Raw genomic sequence first — 15,052 nt, 5'->3', positions numbered from 1 at the left:
ATTAGGAAGAAGAGAGAAAGAAAGAAATTGAGGAAGAAAGGAAGGAATGAAGGAAGGAGCATTGCCCAACTGAACTAACTGTTGGTTCCCCAGTGAGGCAGGTATTACTACATACAGACAATTGTTGTCCTTCATTCTTTTTTTAAAAAATTATTTATTTTTAGTTTTCAATATTCACTTTTATAAGATTTTGAACTCAAATTTTTCAATCAGTTCACAACTCCACCAACAATGTATTAGTATTCCACTTTTCCCACATCTTCTCTAACATTTATCATTTTCTTGTTTTGTCGTGTTAGCCAATCTGATAGGTGTGAGTGCTACTTCAGAGTTTTTTATTTAATCTGTATTTCTCTAATCAATAATGATTCAGAGCATTTTTTTATGTGCTATACTTAGCTTTAATTTCTTCATCTGAAAACTTAGTGTTTGTATTCTTTGACCATTTATCAATTGGAGAATGACTTGTGTTTTCATCAATTTTACACAGTTCTATAAATGTTTGAGAAATGAGGCTTTTATCACAGATATTGGCTTCTAAAATTGTTTCCAAGCTTCCTGCTTCCCTTGTAATCTTGCTTGCATTGCCTTTGTCCAAAACCTTTTTAACTAAATGCAATCAAAATTTTCCATTTTGCATGTCATAATGTTTCCCTCTTTTGTTTGATCATTCATTCTTCCATTCTCCATAGATCTAACGGGTAAAGTATTCCTTGCTCTCCTAATTGCTCCTAGTTTTACCCTTTATGTCTACATCATGCATCCAATTTGACCATATCTTGGTATATGGTGTAAGATGTTGGTGTAGGCTTAGTTTCTGCCACGTGGTTTTCCTGTTTTATCAGCAGCTGTTGTCAAAGAGTGAGTTCTTATTCCAGAAGCTGGAGTCTTTGGGTTTATCAAACAGTAGATTACTATAGTGATTGCCTCCTGTATCTTGTGCACATAAGCTATCCCGCTGATCTACCACTCTATTTTTTAGTGAGTACCAAGAAATTTTGATGATTGCTGCCTTCACATACAGCTTCAGATCTTGTATGGTTAGGGCAACTTCTCTTGCAGTTCCTTTAATTAATTCCCTTGATATTCTGGACTTTTTGTTCTTCCAGATGAATTTTATTTTTATATTTTCTATCTCTGTAAAATGATTTTGTAACTGATATGGCAGTGAATAAGTAAGTTAATTTGGATAGAGTTGATATTTTTACTATGTTAGCCTGTTCTACCCATGAGCAGCTGATATTTTCCCCATTATTTAGATCTGATTTCTCCTTCATTCTTGAACAGGATCAGTGACATCAGGAAGGTGATGTCTTGAATTAGAAGTGAACTGGACTTAAGTGATGCAGGGCTGTGCAAAGGAACCAGTCACACTCTCACCTCCAGAGCTATCCGGGTCCAGGGGCAAGATATAGACAAGGATGTCTGGGTCCATTGACAAGACAGGATGACTGTAGATGGTCACTGCAACCTGAGAAAGAGAAATGAAAAACTGAGACCTGGGAATGAGCTCTGTCCCACTGCATCTTGGGCCATATTGCTTATCATCTTGATCTATGTGTTACTACTGGCCTCTGATAAGCCTGAAGGAGAGAGTGAGACCGATGTCTTTGCACAACCCTGCCTCACTTAAATCCAATTCACATATGGATAAAGTCCTCCTTAGGAGGAAGTGATTGGACAAAGCAATAAGACCGAGGTGTAATTGAGACACATTTCTAATTAAATAGGATGGCCAGTTGTGAGAGAAAAACAACAAGATTCGAGTGTTTCCTCTAAGAATTACATACATGTCTGCATGGGCTTTATCAAAGCCTGGCTTTCCAGAAGTCAGTCTCAAGCCATTTATATTCCTTTGGTGAGAGCCCCCAAATGCAAGTGTGTGATTCCCCATGGGGAGGAAGGGAGTAAGAAAGAAATTGAGGACGAAAGGGAGAAATGAGGGATAGCTGGGTGGCACAGTAAATAGAACACTGGCCTTGAGATCGGGAGGATCTGAGTTCAAATCCAGCCTTAGACCAAACACTTGACACAATACTTACTATCTGTGTGACCCTGGGCAAGTCACTTAACCCCAATTGCCCTAAAAAAAATGAAAGAAAGGAAGGAATGAAGGAAGAAGCATTGCCTAACTGGAGCTACACAGTTGTGGACCCCACTGGGGCAGCTACTACCCTTCACAGATTGCTGTTTGTCCTTTATTCTTTTTTTTCAAAAATTATTTATTTTTCATTTTCCACATTCACTTTGATAACCTATTGAGTACTAAATTTTAGGACCAGTTTACAACTCCCCTAACAATGCATTAGTGTTCTAATTGTTACACACCTTCCACAGTGGGGCAGCTATGCCTCTTCACAGATGGTTGCTCATCCTTTGTTCTTGAAGAGACTAATGACATCAATAAGGTAATGTTTTGACTTGGAAGTGGATTGGATGGAAGTGAGGCAAGGCTGTGCAAAGTCTGCAGTCTCACTCTCTGCTCCAGAGCCATCTGAGTCCAGTAGTAAGATAACAGGAGAACTGCAGATGACCTCTGAGACCAGAGAAAGAGAAGTGAAAACCTGAGACCTAGGAAATACCTCTCTTGCATTAGATTCATGGCCATCACATTGTCTTCACCTAGAGGGCACAGTGAGAATGAGGGTAGCTCCTTGAAGCAGCCTCCATGGCAAGGTTTGTGTTCCCTGGCTAAAGCACACCAGGCAGAAGATTCTTTCTCTTCCTCCTTTTTCTCTCTCTTCTTCTGCTTTGTACCTCAACCAGGGTCCCTGAGACAAAGGGCTCTGGCAGCAGGGCTGAATTGGGCCCAGTTCTCCCCTGAGGGCAGTGGTTGCCCCAAGCCTGTGATTCTGGGGAAGCAGCTGCTGCCCTCTGCTGAAGGGCTGAGCAGCCTGGGGAGGTTTTTGTTCAGGGCTGAAACACTGTGGGAATGGATAACTATTATATTGAAAACAGTAATAATCTGCCACATCCTCAGCCTCCACTGCACTGATGGTGAAGGTAAAGTCTGTCCCAGAGCCACTGCCACTGAACCGGGCAGGGACCCCAGACTGCAGGGTGGAAGCATAATAGATCAGTTGTTTGGGAGCCTGTCCTGGTTTCTGCTGGTACCAGGCCATGTACTTGCTAATGCTGGAACTGGCCGTGCAGCTGATGGTGACTTGGTCTCCTGCAGCCACAGACAGGGAGGCTGGGGACTGGGTCAGCTCAATGGCTGCCTGGGATTCTAAAGGAGAAGAAGAAAGAGATTTCAGTGAATGAAGAATCCTGTGTAGAGACTCCTGAATGCAGGAGTAGTTCTCTCACCCTCAGAGCGAGTCAGATATGCCCACTGGAAAATTTCTGTCTCTAAAGTGGTGCCAAACTATGGGTCATTGGAAGTCTTACCTTGAGGCCAGAGCAGTAGCAGCCAGAGGAGCAAGGACTGGGAGAGCATGGTGACCCTGGCAGGGCTGGAGGCAGAGAGCTCTGAGCTCAGAGGGAGACAGATGGGAGATATTTGTATCTCAGGCTGGGTTTGTGAAAAGTCCCTTGGATATCACCATGCAAAACAGTGCTGGCCAGCCTGAACTGAAGGACCCCAGGAGTGGTTATAAGCACATGGGGTGAGTGGCCCAATTGTATGTCCTTGAAGGTGTGACCTCATGTGGCCTTTTTTTTTATTGCTGTATTAAATGCGCCTGCCCTACACTGCACATGGTGGAGGCTGTGGTAGGTGTCCTATTGTGTTTACAAGCAGGAGAAGCCTGTCTGTTTTCCCAGGGATGATGAGATAGCTCTGAGTCTAGAGACCAAGAGTTGATAAGTGTCTATGCAAAGTAGAAAATCAAGAAAGAGAGGATGGAGCTCAGTTAGAAAGAAAACTAAGACCAAGGAATCAACAAAATTTATAGAGAGTGAAGGGTGAAGGCTTAGATAAAATGGAGATGGGGGCTAGGGGAGGGGAGGAGGGACTCGGAGATGCTATGGTCTACCAAGTGTTGTTAGAAGAATGGGTCCCTTGCATTGTTGTGGAGAAACGTTTATGCTTCTCTTCTGTGTTTCTGTTATATCTTTCTGAAAGCTGAAACAAAAAAAAAAAGATTTGTGGTCTTAACCGTTTTTTTGTAGATGGGGAAACTGAGGTGAAAAGGAGCAAAATGGTTATTCAGTTGCTTTTTTCCTATTAAAGTACATTTTCTGCTTTCCTCCACTGTTGTCTTAGCACAGCCCTGCCTCACTTAGGTGCAGTTCACTTGCAACTCAAGCTATCCCATCCTGATGTCATTGGTCCTCTTGCAGAAAGAAGGATAAACAACAAACAATAACGACCAGCCCCCACCTTGGAATCTTTCCCTTTAGACAAAACTAGCTGGAGCCAGGCTGGCCCCTGACATTCTTACACCTTCTGTTAGGATTCAGGGCATGAAGATCAGAGTACCCACTTGTAAGTATATGACTCATCATATGGAAGAAATGAGGAAGGAAAGAGAGAAGGAAGGAGCATTGCCCAACTGGAACTGAACAGTTGGGTCCCCAGTGGGGCAGCTACTACTCCTCACACATTGTTGTTTGTACTACATTCTTTTAAAAAAATACATTTATTTTTACTTTTCAACATTCACTTTCATAAGATTTTGAGTTCTATATTTTTGCATCTGCTTACTACTCCACCATCAATGCATTAGTGTTCTAATTTTTACACATCTTCTCCAGGGTTTATCATTTTCCTCTTCTGTCATGCTAACTAATACAATAAGTGTTAGATGGTACCTAAGAAATCTTTTAATGTGTGTCTCTCTAATCAATAGTGATTAAGAGCATTTTTTTATGTGACTATAGATAGCTTTAATTTCTGCATCTGAAAACTGCCTGTTCATATCCTTTGACCATTTGTTAACTGGGGAATGACTTGTATTTTAATAAATTTGTCTCAGTTCTCTCTGCATTTTAGAAATGAGGCCTTTATCAGAGATACAGGCTGTAAAAATTATTTCTGAGCTTTCTGCTTCCTTTCTAATCTTGGTTGTATGGGTTTGTTTGTGCAAAAACTTTTAAATTAATATAATCACAATCACCATTCTGCATTTCATAACGTTCTCTTTTTCTTGTTTTGTCATAAGTTCTTCCCTGCTCCATAGATCTGACAGGTAAACTATTCCTTCCTCTCCTAATTGCTTGTACTATCAGTCTTCATATCTAAATCATGTACCCATTTTGACTCTATCTTGATATGGTGTGTAAGATTTGATCTGTGCCTAACTTCTGCTATACTATTTTCATTTTCCTAGCAGTTTTTGTTAAGTAGTTAGTTCTTATCCCAAAAGCTGGAGTCTTTGAGTTCAGGAAATAGCAGATTAGTATATTCATTGATTACTGTGTCTTGTGTACTTAACATATTCCAGTGATCTACCACTCTATTTCTTTGCCAGTACCAAGTAGTTTTGATGATTGCTGCATTTTAATAGTTGTTGATTTCACACATCTAGGCCACCTTCCTTTGCATTTCTTTTAATTAATTCCCTTGATATTCTAGATCTTTTGTTCTTCCACAACAAAATTATTATTTTTTCTAGCTTTTTAAAATAATTTTTAGTAATTTGATTGGTACGGCACTCAGTAAGTAAATTAAATTAGATAGAATTGGCATTTTTAGTATATTGGCCAGGCATAACCAGGAGTAACTGATATCTTCCCAATTATTTGAAATCAGGAAGGTGATGTCTTGACCTGCCAGGGAGTTGGATTTAAGTGAGACAGGGCTGTGCAAAGTCACCAGCCTCACTCTTTTCTCCAGAGCCATGGGGTACCAGTGGCAAGACATAGATCAGGATGACTATAAATGGTTCCTGAAACCTGAGAAAGACAAATGAAAAGCGGAGACCTGGGAAAGACCTCTCTCTCACTACATCTGCGGCCATCTTGCCTATCATCTTGACCTATGTCTTAGCACAGGCCTCTGACAGGTCAGAGGGAGACAGTGAGGCTAATATCTTTGCAGAACTCTGCCTCACTTATACCTAATTCAGCGGCAAGTGAAGACATCCCCCTCCTGATGTCATTGGTCCTCTTCCAGAAAGAAGGATAAAAAAGAAAGAGCAACAACCAGCCCCCATCTTGGAATCTTTCCCTGTAGACAACCAGCTGGAGTCAGGTTGGCCCTGATGTTCTTATCCCATGTGTTAGGATTCATGAAAGACAAAACAGCCAGAATGAAGTGGTTTTCCTTGCTCAGATTGCTCAAAGTAGCTGGCATTTCATGACCAGGCATTCCTAGCTCCTCCCCTTCCTTCCTTAATGTTAAAAAACAAAAAAAACAAAAAAAAACCAAAACCTTTCATAGATCTCTAGTGACCTCGTGTGGTCTTCTTTTTTATCGCTGTATTAAATGTACATGTCTTAGGCTGGACATGGTGATGGCTGTACCAGATGGGCAAGTGTGGTTATGAGCAGGTGGAGGCCTGTCTACCTTCCCAGGAGAGATCAGATGGCTCTGGGTCTACAGACTAAGAGTTGATAAGTGTCTACGCAAAGAACAGGATTAAAAAAGAAAGAAAGGAGCTGAGTTAGAAAGAAAACTAAGGCCAGGAACCAACAAAATTCAGAGAGTTAAGGGCACAGGTTTAGATGAAATGGAGATGGAGGCGACTTTGAGATTCTCTGGTTTACTAGGTATTGTGGGGTGAATGTGCCCTTGAGTTTTTGTTGGATGTGGGGAGAGAGAATATGTTTATTTTTCTCTTCTGTATTTCAGTTATATCTTTCTAAAAGCTAAAAAAAAAAAAAAACAGGGATTCCTTGTTTCCACCTTTCTTTTTATATTTGGGGAAACTGAGGCCAAAAGGGGTGAGTGGTTATTCAGGTGCCTTTTTCATCTCGTTTTATCTACTCAGAAAGCTGTCACCTTGTATCAGGCCCTCATCATCTCTAGGGTGGACTCTTGCCATGACTGTCTGGTTGGTTTCCATGCCTCCACTTTCTCCCCACTCCAGCCAATGCTGTACTCAGCTGTGAAATGGATCATCTGAGACAGCAGCTCCCACCATGTCACCTCCTGTACTCCAGAAACTGCAGTCCCACTGTATTACCTCCAGGATCAAATAAAAAACACTTTAAATCCGTTCAGACCTTGGCGAATTCCTCCCTTTCCTATTTCCTCACACTCTACCCCCTTCCAAGCACCCCATGATCTCATGACACTGGCCTTGTCTCTGTTTCTCATAAAGGACCCTCCTCTATCTCTATGCCCCATCAGTGCCATCCCATGTGCCTGGAATGCTCTTCTTCCTCACTGCCACTTCCTGGCTTCACATCCTTCATGTTTGCTCTGAAACAAACATGTGGGGAAACTTCCAGTGATATTTTCTTGCTACTATGATCTTCCCAAGCAGTCTTTTCTGTAATGCCCGTATGTCATGCTGAACAGAGGAGTGTCTGTGGCAACTATCTGACTGAGTGTGCCTTTTTAGTTTAAAATTTTTAGTATTGAACTTAAACACTAAGAAAAGAACATTTCCATACCTGCAGCAGAACACAGAAAGTAGATTCTGTGTGAAACTATGAACCTCTCTTTCACACAGCTTGCAGAAGTAGAATAAAGTGGATCCCTGTCAGTTTAAACTGTCATGCTTATCTATACTTCCTTCTTTTCTTTCTTGTGCATTTAAAAAGGTGATTCAATGGTCCACTATTTTCTCCCCTCATGATTGCTCTTACCTCATTCCTGAATTAAAAAGTGAGAAGAAATAAAGACAACATATCCCCTGTGACATACAAGCACAGTCATGCAGAATAACTCTAGACAGTGTCAGAGTCCACTTTCTGCATCTGGTGTCCATCCTCTTTGTCAGGTGGTTAGCACGTCTTCTCAGAGTTTGTCTAAGGACATGGTTCAGAGTTGTTTGTCTTGACCATGCTGATGTCCTCATACTTGCTAATGCTGGAACTGGCCCTGTGGCTGATGGTGACTGACTCCTGGAGGAAGTAACTGGGCAAAGTAAGAAAACAAAGGTATAATGTGATATAATTCTAATTAAATAGGATAGCAAATTTGGGAGAAAAGCAACAAGATTAAACTGTTTCCTCTAAAAATTATATAGAGGTCTATATCATTTGCTTCCAAAGTTTATCTATCATGGAAATTCAGGCTTTAGGCATGCTTTTGCCATAAATTTTCAAGTTTGTATTTTCCATTATTAAAGTATCTGTCTGATAATTTTAAAAGACAGAAGAACTCATTTTATAGTTGGACGCTCAAATTTTAAAAGATTCTTATTCTAGATACAGGATTTAGGTAAGGACAGAAACAGCAAATGGTATATAAAGTGAAATTCTCTGAAGTTTCAAAATTGGAGAATGAAATTTAAGTGATTACACTAAGTTATACTAAGTCAGAATTATCTAGAAACTTCTAGATCTGAACTATAGAAGCAGAACTGTTTAGAACTGTCTTCAGAATAAAACCTGTTGGCCAGCAAAAGATTTCTATAGACCAGATAAGTATATGAGACATCTCGGACTTAAAAGGTGCTGAATAAATGGAAATTGAGAATAGATTACTGGGATACAAGGAGACGTAATGTTAGTTAACATTGGTAATAATAATTATATTGCTTTGTGTGGTTTATATTTATATTTTCTTGGTTACCTTGGTGACATGCCAATTTCCCTTACCAAAACTAGTCTATTGTGAGTCCTCTGCGTGGTGTAATATTTTCTTGATTTAAGCTAATTATGCAATTATGGGCATTGTGGGAAAAACTTTGTTATATTGTTTGAACCTAGTGTTGTGTGCTGGGAAACTGAACCATATTTGTGTGCGTTTAACCAAGGACCTATGTTCTGCCATTTATTCTCAACTGACAACTGATATGTGTTCTAAGAGCCTGTTAAGTCTTTCTGAGTACTCCCACAGCTGCCACCTTGTGGATGTGGACTCCTGGGTCATCTGATGGCAGCAGCTATAAGTGGACATCTGTTTCCACTTCCTAAGGAAAAGTGAAGTCTTCCCAACAACTTCCTTGGCCTGCAGGTGGCACCGTTGGGCACACCTTTGACCAAAAGGAAGGGGATGTGAATCATTTTGGAGCCCCCAAGACTTGAGAAACTCCTAAAATCTAGATTGGACAATCAGGAGACAGACATTTTTGGCCAGCTCTGAGCTTAGCCTATCATAATGCTTTGCATGCTCTGGCGTAACAGACATGCTTTGTTCAGCTCTCTGAGTGCAACCAAAATGCTCCTTCCTGTGTCAGCAACTAACCTTAAGGCTGGATGAAACTGATCTGGAGCATTCTTCTGTTTATGACTCCCAAAGGCGGGATGCTTTGAACTGGACGCTGTGTTGAATGATGAGACATTTTGTTATATTGGAATTTTATGGACACGCATTATCCTATGTTATGCTATATGTATTCATGTTAATGATAAAAGAAACACAGAAATCCTGCATCTATAACGTCAATGGACACCTTGACATTCTCTTATCTTATTCTATTTACAATCTATCCCATTAAGAAATTCCCTTCTCACGTTGTGGTTTGGCTGACACAGGTATCCTGAGCCAGGAAGGGAGGGAGGAGTGAGAAGGAATTATTGTGAAGATCTAAGAGCCCCTTTTTTTTTCTGTCCTTGGGCTCATTTAAACAATGAGCTCCCATGCTTATCTCTATATGCATGTTCCAGAAGCTTTGAGAGAAAGAAACATGTACATGCATCCTGGTTTTGTTTATCTTTCTTTGTCTTTTTCTTTCTTTCTTAGGCAATTGTGATTGAATGGGATGTCCCAGTGAAGACTTCTCAGTGTAATTAAGGTTTGGGATAAGACTATCCTAAATCTGGTAATAAGTTCAGAAGGTACGATAGGGTTAAGTATAGATTTCTGTAAGTTCTTTTTTTAGTGCCATATATCATTAATTAAAATTGGTCTAGTTGTTAAGCCTCAGCCTACCTTTTAATCTTATTGAGATGCCTTTGCCCCTTGCCCTAAAAGAATCTGGCTCCTGTTTGTCTACAGGCCCCAGAAAACCCTTCAAAGGTTCCTTATCTACTCCCCTTATCTCCCTTTAAAAGGACCTTACTCAGATGCCTTCCAGTTCCCTCCATTATCTATTCCCATGGTGTGTTCAGTCTCTCAGACCTCGCAATAGATCTGTAAACAATCTTTCTGTCATGATGGCCTGGCTCCACAGTACAAAGTCTAGCTTCACTGCACGTTTTTAATTGCTTCTTCGACATTATCTCAAACAAACTAAGAAATATAGAGATGCATACTATTTCCTTTGTTCTATGGTAGAGTCTCTGTCTGAGATTGTGAGCCGAGTAACCGAGTGACAGACAGCTAGTGGGAGGAGGAATGTACCCATTAGGAGTATTTAACCTGGCTTTCTGCTTCTGTGTCTTTGTCTCTCCTCATCAGACCATGCTGGTGGAGGGACACCCAAATCTCGAGAATTGAAATAATAATAATAAATTAACTTTCTGTTTCTCCTTGGATACCCTTGTGTTTTGTTTTTGAATTTGAGTGGCATCCCACACATGATTAAGTGATTTGCCCAGGGTCACACAGCTAGTAAATCCAAGTGTTTGGTTTGAGGCCAGATTAGAACTCAGGTCCTCCTTTCTTCAGGGCCAGTGCTCTATGCACTGCACCGCCTAGCTGCCCCTGTTTGTCTTTCTTAGAACAAAATGAATAATGCCTGATAAAGCATAAGTCTGAAGTCTTAAAGAAAGCAGTTGGGGAATGGCTGACTATATTAGGGTCTACAATAGTAGTACGCTGTGAAAAAGCTGGTTTCAGAGAAATTCATAAAAATGTACTGATGCAGAGTAACATGAAAAGACCAGGAGAACAAATGATTGAGTAATGACAACACTAGGCCTGGTACATAGGCCATTCATGGTGGCCCAAGTCTGTCATCCCAGGTACCAGGGAGGCTGAAGCAGGTACATTGCTTGAACTCAGAAGTCAGGAGCAGCACCTATGCTAAGGGCAGATCAGGTGTCCAGACCAAGTCTGGCACCAACAGAAGCCCTGGCCTCTTCCCCAGGAGGCTGCCTAAAGACCAGCCAACTGGCCCAGATCAGAAAGAGAGCACCTCAAAGCTTCCATGCCAATCAACAGTGGGATCCAGCCTGTGAGCAGCTGTTGTATTTCCAGCCAGTGAGATAGGGAGATCCAGTCCCAAGACAATTTGGGAGGGGAAGATGTCAGGGTTTCTGTCCAGAGCAGGAACACTGCTATTTACACTCCCTTTCAGCCATCAGATCCCAAACAGTGACTCAGAGAGGCTTGGGCTGGGACTTAATATTGGCCAATCAGTGAGAGCCAGAGTATTGTGGACTGAGGTCATAGTGAAGTATCTCCAATTCAGTCTGAATGGGCTTTATCAAAGCCTGGTTTTCCAGAACGGAGTCTCAAGCAATTTATATTCCTTTAGTCAGATCCCCCAAATGTAAGTGTCTGACTCTCATTGAGATTAAGAGAGGAAGAGAGAAATTGAGGAAGAAAGGAAGGAATGAGGGAAGGAGCACGGCCTAACTGGAGCTGGACAGTTGGTCCCCAGTGGGGCAGATACTCCTCTTCAAAGATTGCTGCTCATCCTTTTTCTTGAAGAGACTAATGACATCAGGAAGGTGAGGTTCAGAGGAAACTGGACACACCCAATCAGCATTGATTCAGATTCCTCAGGTCTTTGGCTAGGCCAAACCCTTTTGCTAACTTGGATTACAGGTGATTTTAAAGTGTGTCAAATTTATGCATCAGTCTGGAAATCACAGGAGATGGAATGCTTAGACTAGTTCTAACCTTTTTTTAGGGTAGTTTTATCTTTTAATAAGCCTGAAAAATGGAGACTTTTCAGCTCTCTTAAGGAAGTGGAGAGAAAAAGTTACTCAGAGCTGAGAACTGTCACCACGTGTCTTTCTAAGAGAATCTATGAATTTATGGATAATATTTCCTTTGAAAGGGCTAAGAGTATTGGAACTTTGAAAAAGAGTTTTAAATGTTTATCATTAGCGATTGTTTTGATTTAACTCTATTTACCTCAGGTTACTATTCTGTAGGGGGTAATAGTGGAAGTCACTTTTGAGAGAAGTTATGAGGATCCCATGATTGTAAAATAACTGGCATATGCTAGACAACATTAATATTATCTCTCTAATTTAAAGTAATTGCTGCACACCTGAAAACTTTGAAGTAGTTTTGAAATACCAAAAGTAATAAGATCACTAACTTCTATATGTGATAATAAGAAAATGCAATTGATGTCATTTGAAGTTTATTATTGGTGTTATTATTGTATTTCTCAAGCTTTAATCTAGATTTTGTTGCACAGGAATTGGGCCTTTTAAAAAGAAAGGCAATTGTGATTAAGTGACTTGCCCAGGGTCACACAGCTAGTAAATATCAAGTGTTTGGTCTGAGGCCAGATTTGAACTCAGGTCCTCCTTACTTCAGGGTCAGTGCTCTATCCACTGCACCACCTACCTGCCCCTGTTTGTCTTTCTTAGAATGACCTCAGTAATGCCTGACAAAGCACAAGTCTGAAGTCTTAAAGAAAGCAGTTGGGGAATGGCTGACTAAACTAGAGTCTACAATAGTAGTATATGGTGAAAAAGCTGGTGTCGGAGAAACTAGAGAAAGTTATAAAAATGTACTGATGCAGAGTGACATGAAAAGACCAGGAGATCATATGATTGAGTAATGACAACACTAGGCCTGGTACATAGGCCATGCATGGTGCCCAAGCCTGTCATCCCAACTACCAGGGAGGCTGAGGCTGGCACACTGCTTGAGCTCAGGAGTTAGGAGCAGCAGCTGTGCTGTGGCCAGATCCGGTGTCCAGAGCAAGTCTGGCAGCAACAGAAGCCCTGGCCTCTTCCCCCCAGTAAGCTGCCCAAAGACATGTGAACTGGCCCAGATCAGAAAGAGAGCACAACAAAGTTTCCATACCAATCAACAGTGGGATCCAGCCTGTGAGCAGCCCTTGTATTTCCAGCCAGGTGAGATAGGGAGATTACTCCTATAACAGTTTGGGAGGGGATGATGTCAGGGTTTCTGTCCAGAGCAGGAACAACTGCTATTTACACTCCCTTTGAGCCATCAGATCCCAAACAGTGACTCAGAGAGGCTTGGGCTGGGACTTATTATTGGCCAATCAGTGAGAGCCAGAGTATTGTGGACTGAGGTCATAGTGAAGTATCTCCAATTGAGTCTGAATGGGCTTTATCAAAGCCTGGTTTTCCAGAGTCCAGTCTCAAGCAATTCATATGCCTTTGGTCAGAGGCCCCAAATGTAAGTGTATGATTCTCCATGGTGAGGAAGGGAGAAAGAAAGAAATTGAGGAAGAAAGGAAGGAATGAGGGAAGGAGCATTGCCTAAGTGGAGCTGGACGGTTATGTCCCAAGCAGGGCAGCTATTCCTCCTCACAGATTGCTGCTCATCCTTTCTTCTTCAAGAGACTAATGACATCAGGAAGGTGAGGTCTTGACTTGCAAGTGGATTGGATTTAAGTGAGGCAGGGCTGGGTAAAGTTCCCTCTCTCAGTCAATCCTCCAGAGCCATCTGAGTCCAGTAGCAAGATATAAATCAGAATGACTGGAGATGGCCTCTGAGACCTGAGAAACAGAAATGAAACAGTGAGAACTAGGAAAGAGCTCTGTTCCACTGTATCCATGGCCATCCCATTGTCTTCACCTATGAGAACAGAGTAAGAAAGAGGCGGCCCCCAGGGCAAGGTTTGTGGTCCCTGGCTAAAGCATAGGAGGCAGAAGATTCTTTCTCTTCCTCTCTTTTCTCTCTCTTCTTAACCTTTCTACCTCAACCAGTGTCCCTGGGAGAAATGACTCCTGCAGCAGGGCTGAAGTGGGCCCAGTTCTCCCGTGAGGGAAGTGTTTGCCCCAAGCCTGTGACTCTGGGGAAGCAGCTGCTGCCCTCTACTGAAGGGCTGAGCAGTCTGGAGGTTTTTGTTCAGGGCTGAAACACTGTGGGAGTGGATAACTATTATATTGAGAACAGTAATAATCTGCCACATCCTGAGCCTCCACTGCACTGAGGGTGAAGGTGAAGTCTGTCCTAGAGCCACTGCCACTGAACCGGGCAGGGACCCCAGAGTTCAGGGTGGAAGCAGCATAGATCAGGAGCTGGGAGACTGTCCTGGTTTCTGCTGGTACCAGGCCATGTAGCTGCTAACGCTGGAACTGGCCTTGCAGCTGATGGTGACTTGGTCTCCTGCAGCCACAGACAGGGAGCCTGGGGACTGGGTCAGCTCAGTGGCTGCCTGGGATTCTAAAGGAGAAGAAGAAAGAGATCGCAGTGAGTGAAGAATCCTGTGGAGACACAGTGAATGCAGGAGTAGTTCCCTCACCCTTAGGCTGTAGCAGAGATGCCCACTGGAAAACTCTTTCTATTAGTAAAGAGATGTCAACTAAGGCTCTTTGGAAGTCTTACCTTGAGGCCAGAGCAGTAGGATGCAGAGGAGCAAGGAGTGGGAGAGCATTGTGACCCTGGCAGAGCTGGAGGCAGACAGCTCTGAGCTCAGAGGGAGACAGATGGGAGATATTTGTATCTCAGGCTGGGTTTGAGAAGGTGCCTTGGATATCACCATGCAAAACAGTGCTGGTCCAGCCTAAACTGAAGGACCCCAGGAGTTGTCATATGCACATGGAGGAAGGGACAGAAATGTATTTCCTTGAAAGTGTGACCTCATGTGGCCTCTTCTTTTATTGCAATATTAAATGCATCTGCCCTAAACTGGACTTGGTGGTGGCTGTGGCAGGTGGCCATTTGTGGTTATAAATGGTAGGAAGGGTGGCAAGGAAAGGGGTGAGGGGCTCTCTTCCCAGGAGAGATCTGATGGCTCTGAGTTTGGGGACCTAGAGTTGACAAGTTTCTATGTAAAGAACAGAATGAAGGAGAAGAAGGAGCTGAGTTAGGAAGAATACCAAGACTGAGGAACCAACAGCATTTAAGGACCCTTAGCTAAGGACACAGGCTGAGATGAAATGGAGATGGATGGGACTTTGGAGAATGTATGATCTCCTACGTGGTATAGGGAGAATGTGTCCCCTG

The 15,052-nt window shown here is 42.3% G+C and overlaps 1 protein-coding gene, 1 pseudogene and 1 gene segment (V, D, J or C); 1 reads left to right on the top strand and 2 right to left on the bottom strand.

Annotated features, from left to right (window-relative positions):
* Positions 1–3,827, bottom strand: part of LOC110204203 (immunoglobulin kappa variable 1-8-like) — a 28,775-nt gene extending 24,948 nt beyond the window's left edge. Inside the window, 1 exon segment of the V gene segment in view lies at positions 3,391–3,827. Within this exon segment, the coding sequence occupies positions 3,391–3,439 (49 nt within the window).
* The window catches only part of LOC110204017 (uncharacterized), a 180,725-nt gene that overhangs the window by 91,900 nt on the left and 73,773 nt on the right, over positions 1–15,052 (top strand). The window lies entirely within an intron of this gene.
* On the bottom strand, positions 13,708–14,998 carry LOC110204206 (uncharacterized; annotated as a pseudogene). The gene is made up of 2 exons (XR_013484474.1): positions 14,432–14,998; positions 13,708–14,269 (listed from the first exon to the last, which is right to left on the bottom strand). The product of XR_013484474.1 is annotated as an uncharacterized LOC110204206 (transcript).

The sequence above is a fragment of the Phascolarctos cinereus genome, unplaced genomic scaffold (genome assembly GCF_003287225.1).
Source record: "Phascolarctos cinereus isolate Bilbo 61053 unplaced genomic scaffold, phaCin_HiC Scaffold_2;HRSCAF=192, whole genome shotgun sequence".
NCBI classification, from domain to species: Eukaryota; Metazoa; Chordata; class Mammalia; order Diprotodontia; family Phascolarctidae; genus Phascolarctos; species Phascolarctos cinereus.
This window is presented reverse-complemented; position numbering and strand designations above follow the sequence as displayed.